The 11188-nt window shown below is 30.0% G+C and overlaps 1 protein-coding gene across 1 annotated transcript; it reads right to left on the bottom strand.

Moving 5' to 3' along the window:
* Nucleotides 1-7906: 7906 nt before the first annotated feature.
* Nucleotides 7907-8429, bottom strand: LOC149230083 (EPIDERMAL PATTERNING FACTOR-like protein 6). The gene is made up of 3 exons (XM_089381200.1): nucleotides 8357-8429; nucleotides 8249-8319; nucleotides 7907-8143 (listed from the first exon to the last, which is right to left on the bottom strand). The coding sequence occupies exons 1-3, from the start codon at nucleotides 8427-8429 to the stop codon at nucleotides 7907-7909; spliced, it is 381 nt and encodes a 126-aa protein (XP_089237326.1).
* Nucleotides 8430-11188: the final 2759 nt, after the last annotated feature.

Genomic DNA, 11188 nt, shown 5'->3' with positions numbered 1-11188 from the left:
AATACTATCCTTATTATCCGAGATGATCTCCTCTTTTATCCCCTAGTATTCAAGCCTAGACTAAGCATCCTCATTCCATCCCCACTTGAAATAAAGGTGGGGGTTTTGGCTAGAGTTGGAATCAATTTTGGGACGCATCTTCCCTTCCATATTGTAAAGTGTTTTCTTATGCATCAAATACCTTAAACATAGCCATGTTTTCAATGGGGTAAAAGCTAGCTTTGATCAAGAGGATAGGATAGGTAATATTTCCTATAATATTGAGGTTGTAGATTATAAATTTATTTTAAATCATCTTAATATTCCTCCATGAATCTGTGGATATATTGCAACCCTACAAATCACATACATATACAACAGCACCTCACATACATATAAAATAACAGTGGTGACAAGAGTCTCAAAGAGGAGCTTTGTTTACTCCAAATCCAAAGATAATAAGCTTTCCATCCTCCAATAATCTTTTTCTCAATTATGAGCTGATGATGAGTGTAAAATTATGTTATTTAATATGGACATTGAAATATTTTATTTATAGTTCACAGACACACAAAACACATATCAAACTAAACATAGAATGAATTACACATCATGCAATATAAAGATGATACAAAATTAAGGTAGAAATTGAAGTATTTTATTTATGATCAACATTAACTTTTTTTTTAATTACTATTTTTCAATTTGTTAATATATTTATTACTTTACTATTTTTGAATATATTGTTTTGTGACAACACCTCCCTTATACTAAACTATAGAGCACACTTAATACAATTTTATTAACTAGGAATAATATTACGTTAAACACACTTTCTCAATTTCAATGGGGTAAAAGCTAGTTTCGATCAAGAGAATAGGATAGGGAATATTTCCTTTTAATCTTGAGGTTGTAGATTATAAATTTCTTTTAAATCATCTCGATATCCCTCCATGAATCTATGGATATACTGCAAACCTACACCTCACATACATATACAATAACAGTACTAACAAGAATCTCAAAGAGGACCTATTTTTTACTCCAAATCCAGAGATAATAAGATTTCCATCCTCCAATAATCCTTTCTCAATTATTAGGTGATGATGAGTGTAAAATTACATTATTTAATATGGATACTAAAATATTTTATTTATAGTTCACACACACACAACACACGTATCAAACTAAACATAACTAATTACACATCATGAAATATAAATATGATATAAAATTAAGGTAGAAATTGAGGTATTTTATTTATGATAACATTAACTTTTTTTATTACTATTTTTCAATTCTTTAATATATTTATTACTTTATTATTTCTGAATATAATGTTTTGTGACAACATCTCCCTTATACTAAATTATAGAGCACACTTAATACAATTTTATTAAGTAGGAATAATATTAGGTTAAACACATTTTTCAATGGGGTAAAATGTAGCTTCGATCAAGAGCATAGGATAGGGAATATTTCCTTTAATCTTGAGGTTTTAGATTATAATTTTTTTTAAATAATCTCGATATTCCTCCATGACTCTATGGATATACTGCAACCCTACAACTCACATACATAAACAATAACACCTCACATACATATAAAATAACAGTGGTGACGAGAGTCTCAAAGAGGAGCTTTTTTGTTCTGAAACTAGCTGATAAAAAGATAGAAAAGACGAGAGTCTCAAAGAGGAGTTTTTTTGTTATAAAACCAGCTAACAAAAAGATAGAAAAGAGAGATCAACACCTTCAAAATAAGCCTCTTTGAGGGGGAAAATTCTTTTACATTACACAAATGAACAATTCTTGGATGATACAAATGACAAGACCTCCTTTCTATATGTAGGAGTCTAAGGGGTCAAAATATAATCAGAGACGACATAACAATAATAATGTGTGGGAACAATAATAACAATAGTGGGCTTCTATGGGGCACAATAATAATAATATGGGGACTACATGGGCACAATAACATAATAAGGGGGTTTTATTAATAACAATAAGGGGTTACACTAGTAGTATAGGGACGTAACATTACCCTCTCCTTCAAAAAGTGTTGTCCTCAACACTTGAGTCGTTCTTGATGCTTCTGTATAAAATTCTTGTCCTCCCATGTGGAATATTCAGCGGGTAATTTCTTGCACTTGATGAGATACTCTGAAATTGATCGATTTCATAGCTATCAGGTTCTTGCTTCTGTGACTACTCCAGGTTCCAATATGATTTTTCCTTCCTTGTCAAGTTCTGGCAATATTGTTTGAACTGGAATGTTCTGCAACTTTTGAATGAGTGGCCACACTTCTTCGTCCTTCTTCTATTCATCCCTTGCTTCATTTATCCAATCTGGTTGGATAATAAAAATAGCATATAACAATGCTTCCACATCCTCATCCTTTCTTGAGAGTGCATCTGCAACAAGATTTTGCTTCCCTTTTTTGTAGATGATTTCAAAGCCATAACTGAACATATTTGTGACCCATTTTTTCTATTCTTCTAAATACAATATTTGTTCTAAAGATTATTTAAGACTATTATGATCCATTTTTACCTTGAAGTGTCTTCCCATTAGGTAAGGTTGCAATCATTTAAGTGCATGTAGTATTGCCAACATTTCCTTCTCATAAATATCTTGCTTGAGATGTAGCCGTAAAAATACCCAATCGCCTACATCAAAACTTCTTTCACTATGATGTTGATCTACCTTTTGTTTCATTCGATTTTGCACCAAAGTGATGTTATCCTTTAAAAGTTGGAGAACTTGTTGTTGATGCTCGATGTAATCTTTAACCGCTTGAATCTTTTTCTTCTTGATATGTCCTTCTATCTTGAGTTTTTGAGGAGGGGTAATTTCTTCCAATGCATTACAAGATATGGTTGAATTCATTTCTGGATGCTTGATGTGATGTTTCACTTCTTGAACATTTTTTTTTATATGTCCTTCTATCTTGATAGTTTGAGGAGTGGAATTCTTGCCAATGCATTACAAGATATGGTCGAATTCATTTCTTCTTTCTCGATGTGATCTTTCACTTCTTGAGCCTTTTTCTTCTTGATATTTCCTTCTATCTTGAGAGTTTGAGGAGTGGTAATTCTTTCCAATGCTTTACCAGATATGGATGAATTCATTTATTCCTTCTCTGTGATTGGTTCATGCTATATATCCTCCTCTTATGATGTTTCTTGATCCTTTTCTTACTCCTCTTCAAAATCTATGTAGAATAAATTCTTATTAGCACACTTATGACCTTTAATGTATTTGTTATCATAATTGTAACAAAGCCCTTTTGCTTTTTTTTCTTCCAATTGTTGTGGTGGAGAAACAACACTTCCATCTTTATAGTTGTGAGGGGTAGACTTCCTTGTTGCCATAATTTTTCTTTCCACTTTTCTTGCCATCCAAAATGCCTTCTCCAATGAATCAGGTTCCCAAAGATGAACCTCATGTTGAATGTTATCCTTTAAAGTCCCTATGGAGACATCAATCCTCTGCTTCTCTTCCATTGAACACTTTTGTTTGAGATTTATTAATTGCCTAAACAAGGTGTTGATCTTTGTATCCACATAATGTGCTATAATTTCCTCCATGAAAATTGACCACGTAACAAGTGGTTTACGAGAACAAAGCCCTTTATACCATAAAAATTGATCAGGTTCCAAATATGAAGATGAAACATGTACCTTTTGTAACAGTTGCACCTCATGTAGATCAAAATATTGCTCCATCTGTAGTATCCAATTTACCAAATCCTTACCATCAAACTTCCTCATATCACCTTTTCTTGATTTTAGGAGCTCGATCTTGAAATGACTGTAACTCTGTAATTTCAGATCTCCAAGTTCTAAAGTTGTGTCCTGCAGTAACTCTCTGTGTTCTCTTTCTAATCCCACAAGTATGATCAAGATTGGATTCTGCAAGGAAGAGTTATGTCAAATCTCCCAGGATGACTTGATTATAGACTTGTTCTGTAGAGTGCACTTGTACGACGTGCCGCGTGTCACTATTTCAACCTTAGGATATGAATAATATACACAAAAAACTACATTCCGTCCTCTTTCTGTAACTTCTTATGAAATTTCAATCTGATGCTCATAGAGAATGTTATGACGATTTTCCCATGGTCACCTGTTTAGAATGTAATTCAAGAGTCTGCAAAAATCATAACTTCCTCATATTATATCTCCGAAAATATAGCGATACAAGATCTAAAATTCAGACTTGAGGTTCAAACCTATTTCTTCTCAAATGGGTTTTGTTTCTAGCTTCTGAAACTTCATAGTGAAAATGTTATAACGAAAACACCATGATGACCTGTTTGGAGCAACGAAACCGTAGAATCAAAAGCTCTGATACCAAATGTTATGAAACCAGCTCACAAAAAGATAGAAATGAGATATCAACGCCTTCAAAATAAGCCTCTTCGAAGGGTAAACCTCCTTTACATTACACAAATGAAAAATTCTTGGATGATACAAATGACAAGACCTCCTTTCTATATATAGGAGTCTAAGAGGTCATAATATAATCAGAGTTGACATAACAATAATAATATAAGGGAACAATAATAACAATATGGGGACTACATGGGCACAAAAATATAATAAGGGGGTTGTACTAATAACAATAACAGGTTACACTAGTAGTATAGGGACCTAACATTTTTTTTACTCCAAATCTAGAGATAATAAGCTTTCTATCCTCCAATAATCCTTTTGTCAATTATGCGTTGATGATAAGTGTAAAATTATGTTATTTAATATGGACATTGAAATATTTTATTTATATTTCACACACACACAACACACATATCAAGCTAAACATAGAATGAATTACACGTCATGTAATATAAATATGACATAAAATTAAGGTAGAAATTGAAGTATTTTATTTATGATCATCATTAACTTTTTTTTTATTACTATTTTCAATTGCAAATAACTTTTTAATATATTTATGATCGGCATTAACTTTTTTTATTACTATTTTACAAATTTTTAATATGTTTATTACTTTATTATTTCTTAATATAATGTTTTGTGACAACATCTCCATTATAATAAATTATAGAGCACACTTAATACATTTTTATTAACTAGGAATAATATTATGTTAAACAGATTTTCTCAATTTTAATGGGATAAAAGCTAGCTTCGATCAAGAGGATGGGATAGGGAATTATAAATTTATTTTAAATCATCTGGATATTCCTCCATGAATCTATGGATATACTGCAACCCTACACCTCACACACATAAACAACAACACCTCACATACATATAAAATAACAATGGTGATGAGAGTCTCAAAGAGGAGTTTTTTTTACTCCAAATCCAAAGATAATAAGTTTTCCATCCTCCAATAATCCTTTTCCCAATTATGAGCTCATGATGAGTGTAAACTTATGTTATTTAATATCGACATTGAAATATTTTATTTATAGTTCACACACACAATACACATATCAAACTAAACATAGAATGAATTACACATCATGCAATATAAAGATGATATAAAATTAAGGTAGAAATTGAAGTATTTTATTTATGATCCGAATTAACTTTTTTTATTACTATTTTTCAATTTGTTAATATATTTATTACCTTATTATTTTTTAATATAATGTTTTGTGACAACATCTCCCTTATACTAAATTATAGAGCACACTTAATACAATTTTATTAACTCAGAATAATATTATGTTAAACACATTTTCTCAATTTCAATGTGGTAAAAGCTAGCTTCGATCAAGAGGATAGGATAAGGAATATTATCTTTTAATCTTGAGGTTGTAGATTATAAATTTATTTTAAATCATCTCAATATTCCTCCATGAATCTATGGATATACTGCAACCCTACACCTCAAATACATATAAAATAACAATGGTGATTAGAATCTCAAAGAGAAGGTTTTTTATTACTCCAAATCTAGAGATAATAATATTTCCATCCTCCAATAATCCTTTTCTCAATTATGAGCTGATGATGAGTGTAAAATTACATTATTTCATATGGACATTGAATCATTTTATTTATAGTTCACACACACACAACACACATATCAAACTAAACATAGAATGAATTCCTGATCATCCGATATAAATACGATATAAAATTAAGTTAGAAATTGAAGTATTTTATTTATGATACAGGTTAACTTTTTTTTGATGACTATTTTAAATTTGTTAATATATTTATTACTTTATTATTTCTTAATATAATGCTTTGTGACAACATCTCCCTTATACTAAATTATAGAGCACACTTAATACAATTTTATTAACTAGGAATAATATTAAGTTAAACACATTTTCTCAATTTCAATGGGGTAAAAGCTAGCTTCGATCAAGAGGATAGGATAGGGAATATTTCCTTTAATCTTGAGGTTGTAGATTTTAAATTTCTTTTAAATCATCTCGATATACTAAAAGCCTAAACCTCACATACATATACAATAACACCTCACATACATATAAAATAATAGTGGTGAAGAGAGTCTCAAAGAGGAGTTGTGTTTTACTCTAAATCCACACATAATAAGCTTTCCATCCTCCAATAATCCTTTTCTCAATTATGAGCCGATGATGAGTGTAAAATTATGTTATTTATTATGGACATTGAAATATTTTATTTATAGTTCACACACACAACACACATCAAACTAAACATAGAATGAATTACACATCATGCAATATAAAGATGATATAAAATTAAGGTAGAAGTTGAAGCATTTTATTTAGGATCGGCATTAACTTTTTTTTATCACTATTTTTCAATTTGTTAAAATATTTATTACTTTATTATTTTTTAATATTATGCTTTTCTTTTACAACATCTCCCTTATACTAACTTATAGAGCACAATTAATACAATTTTATTAATTAGGAATAATATTATATTAAACACATTTTCTCAAATTCTTTAATTTTAATTTTTTAATACAATTTTTCTCTAATTTTAATTTTTAATAATACAAATTTTGTCCATTCTTAATGTTTCTTTTCTTTTAACTTTTAATCTCTCTTGATGATGTTCGAGTATAAGAAATTTCATACATTATGAACAATATTTAGAAAAGAGATTAACATAATCTTCATGCATTATACCCTATTTAAAAAAAGGAAAGAGATTAACAACAATATAGTCTTCTACTATGAATATATGAATACTCACAGTTTTTTTTAATTAAATTATTTTATAAGATCAATATATAAATATAAACTTCAAAGTATAATAGACCATTTATAATTAAATCATTACTTTATGCGAATATTAGAGTGAATAATATTTTATAATAAGAAGAAAAATTATATCAAAATTTATTTTAAATAAATCACTTAAAATTTATATTTAATAACCTATAATCATTGGTTAAAAGAACCTTAATAATTTATTTAAACAACTATTGCTAAAAAACAAAATATATTTTATAAATTTAAAATCATATTTAAAATTTATCTTCACACTAATTTAAAACACATTGACATAATACTAAAATTTAATTTATCATATTTAAATCAAAACTTATATTTATCTTTAATAAAATCATTTACTCATCATCGCCCAATAATTCAAAACCTATTAAAATAACACTAAAATTTGAATTACTATATTTAAATGAAAACCTTTATTTAATCATGAACCAAAAACCCATTTAAAATAATGAATTACTTATTTAACAATTATAAAATAATGAATTACTTATTTAACAATTATAAAACAATTGCATTAAACTCAACGGACAGTTCATAGAAATACCCATCCATGAAAATATGATGGTTTCAGATATTGACCACTTACGTAAAAGGCCACAATCAAATTCATTAGAGCGGAAGATCATGAATAAAAATAAAGTAAGCAAAACGGTTAAGCAAAACTTCATTCATTCGTTAATAGAATAAACTAAAATTCACTATTGCGAGCGGTCAAATACGAGGCGATTGGTAGTATGATGCGTTAAAGATTTTGTTGCCGCATTCGCATTTCCACACCACGGGATAGTAAACCTCTACACGTTTTGGAATGCACTGCAGTTTTGGAGTGACGGCGCACTGCACAGGCTTACAAGGGTTGCACCCCTCGCATTTAGCAACGCATGATGATGGCGCGGAGCCAATATGCACCCCTCGTAATGCATCCTCCTTTCCAACCTCTCCCATCACCTGTAACATCCGTTTAATTGTACACCAATATCTTCAATCCAATCCAATACACATTTACATAATAGATTGTGTAAATATTAATATCAAAGATTACAGAAATATTACAAAGAAAGCAGGGCCATCACTTTCCGACAAAGTCGTGGTTTTTTTATCACTAATTTCTCTCCCAGCGATCTCTGCATACCCAATCAGTAATTTATGTAAAGTACACACCCGTAAAGCTCAATAATATTAAAACAGAAACGAGGATCTTCATTCTGGCACAACGTGAGAATCCAGCTTCCATAACCGCGTGTTTTTCTATATCCTCTTTGAACAACGTGTCCCCCCAGCAGAAACCTCTTTGAATAACGTACTCTCCCCAGCAGAATCTCTTTGTATAAAGTATTCTGCCTTGTGTCTCCGAATACTGTATATATTGAATCTCAAGAGCTAATAATAAAAGGAAAAGGAAAGCATAAAAACAAAAATAACGTATAAAGCTTATGGCCAAGTCATATTGAACCTTTAGAGCTACGAACCAAATGGAAAGAAAAATAGCTACGAACCAAATGGAAAGAAAAATAAAGCAAAATGTAAATAAAAGAAAAAAGAAAAACAACATAGAAACCGTTTCTATAACCCAAATCAGTATGAATAATTTCTATTATTTGGGAAAAAGGGTTATTAATATTTTTACGATAATTTATTATTATTTTTTAAAAACGTTATTAATATTTCTTATGGTTTTTTATTTTTCGTTGTAGAATAAAAAGCAAATTAACAAGTATTCTGATAATAGGAAAAAGTAAAATAAAACATAAAGAAAATTAAAAAATTAATAATACATAAACATATAACCCAAATTAGTAATGAACATTTACTTAAAAAACAAGTTATCAAATGACATTTTTTTCTTCAAAGAACTCCTATGAATGCTTTTAAACACTTTCAATTCATCCCCATAGTATCACCATTTTGGATACTAAGAAAATATTGACATTTATTAGGTTATCACCCATGGAATACATACAATAGCTAAAACTAGCTCAAATTAGAGTACTCATAGATATACATTTTAAGCCTCTTTCACTCATAAAAGACCCTCCACAAATTCAACAACTGATCTAGTTGATCATGCTCAAGTTACAAATTTTTACTTTTCCTTTTGGGTCAAGTGAAGCACTACAACACAAGGGGGGGTTTTAAGTCAATATTTAAGACAATTTTTGGGTAAATTGTCTTAACTTGAGACAAGAGAAAACTTGTGTATTGTCTTAAATATTGCCTTTAAGCCGGTGTGTCAAATTAAATTGTCTTAAAATATTGTCTTTATAAAGATAATATATAACACAAGCATTTTTTTCTCTCCAGGGACAATTTCATTTTTGTTTCTCTAGAGACAATAGTTGGAATTAAAGACATATTGTCTTTAAGACAATATGTTTGATGCTAACTATTGTCTCTGTAGAGACAATAAAATAATGAATCTAGAAAATATCTCACCATTGAAATAAACCAATATTAAAGTATTTAATTAAAAATAAACTACAATATCATTGATTAGTTCATATTAGGACATAGTGAAATTGAACCACCAACCTCTTGCTTATAAAGCAAACTATCTTCCATTGAGCTAGCACCCTTTAAAGAATTATGAGAGTGTTATGGTAGTCCTTGAAATTGCATATATAGGCATTGATTTTAAATCTAGCAATTGCATTGAGAGGTGCAAGGGAACGCCGATAGAAGTGGAAGTGTGGAAGCCAATGAGAAAGTGAAAAATATGGAAAATGAAATACAATCGAAATTTGGGCTTCTATATATCTTCTAAAGCATGTGGCAAGGAGATTAAGTTTAAGAAGAAAGTTACACTAACATAAATGTCCCAGAACATTGGAAATCTTTACAAGCACAAAGTATATCAACGTCTAATAGAATCCCAAAATAATGGAAATTTTGTAGAGATGTTACACAAATCGAAAGGACAATGGAAATCATGTGTTTACTAACACTGGGGATGACCAATCCCCCTTGATCACTCCGTTATGTGCAATGAAAAGAACTCGGAGACATTGTATCAATCTTTTTTACACCACCTTGCTTGCCTAATAAATTTTTTGGAGTACCTGTTCCAACATTTTATAGGCTACTTGAGAAGAAAAAAAGATAGAAACCAATGTGACCCACTGCTAGAAATTTATCAACAATTGCAATCTTCTTGGAATCAATTGCAATATTCTTGGAAGGCAGTAGGTCAATATTACTCCAACCTTGAATTTTTCTTTTTTAAAACTTTCCTATTATCCATATCCAATAATCAACAACTGAAAAACTATTTACTGAAGGACCTACCCAAATAAGAAATAGTCTCCCCAAGATTCATAAGCTTTCATTTATGATTCAGCCAAGTAGGGGATTCATCTTGGCCAAAATGAAACCTTGTTTTTCCTCTCTAACAGCTACTCTTGTTCCTTTTGCAAAAGTGTCGGAGAAAAAATTAGTACCCTCAATTAATTGTTGAATCAACGAATGTGTTAAATATGAGGCATCTGCAAAGTGGAAATTTGGGTATCTTACAATACATATCCTGAAATTTGATATCATATGAATAACTTATATAAGAGAAAAAATGAAAATATTTTACAAGTGAAGTTTCCATGGCTGAATGTCAATTCTCCAACACATGTATTAGAGGTGAAAATACTTCGATATTTTTTCCAAAGAATATCTAGTACTCAAATAATGCGGTGGAGATTGCATGTTACATTTAAACTGTCGCTCATCACTCATTCTAACCAATGAAATCGTCTATATATCAATGCATGTTTTGTACATAGTAAAAGTGGTCAGCTTTTAGGAGCTCCTTCTGGTAGACAAAGACAAATTCTTAGACTAGCCATACTAAAACATCTTGGAATATTTATGTAGAATTAAAACCACAGTGAGAAGCAAAGAGATTGCATGTACCTTGAATCATATAATGGAACTAATTTATATTTATGCAGAATTAAAACCACAGTGAGAAGAAAAGAGATTGCATGTACCTTGAATCATATCTTAGAA

The sequence above is a fragment of the Pinus tabuliformis genome, chromosome J (genome assembly GCF_031772625.1).
Source record: "Pinus tabuliformis cultivar Carrire ecotype Pingquan chromosome J, CPIR1, whole genome shotgun sequence".
In the NCBI taxonomy this organism is placed as follows: domain Eukaryota; kingdom Viridiplantae; phylum Streptophyta; class Pinopsida; order Pinales; family Pinaceae; genus Pinus; species Pinus tabuliformis.
Note: the sequence above shows the minus strand (reverse complement) of the source record. Positions and strands in the feature narration are given on the sequence as shown.

Bases quoted from the DNA above. Each gene is read 5' to 3' on its own strand.
- LOC149230083 (XM_089381200.1), bottom strand. From the start codon at position 8,429: ATGGAAGCTGGATTCTCACGTTGTGCCAGAATGAAGATCCTCGTTTCT. The intron at 8,320-8,356 runs GTGTGTACTTTA...TTGGGTATGCAG, and splicing joins AATATTATTGAGCTTTACGG to AGATCGCTGGGAGAGAAATT. The intron at 8,144-8,248 runs GTAATATTTCTG...CGGATGTTACAG, and splicing joins GTGATGGCCCTGCTTTCTTT to GTGATGGGAGAGGTTGGAAA.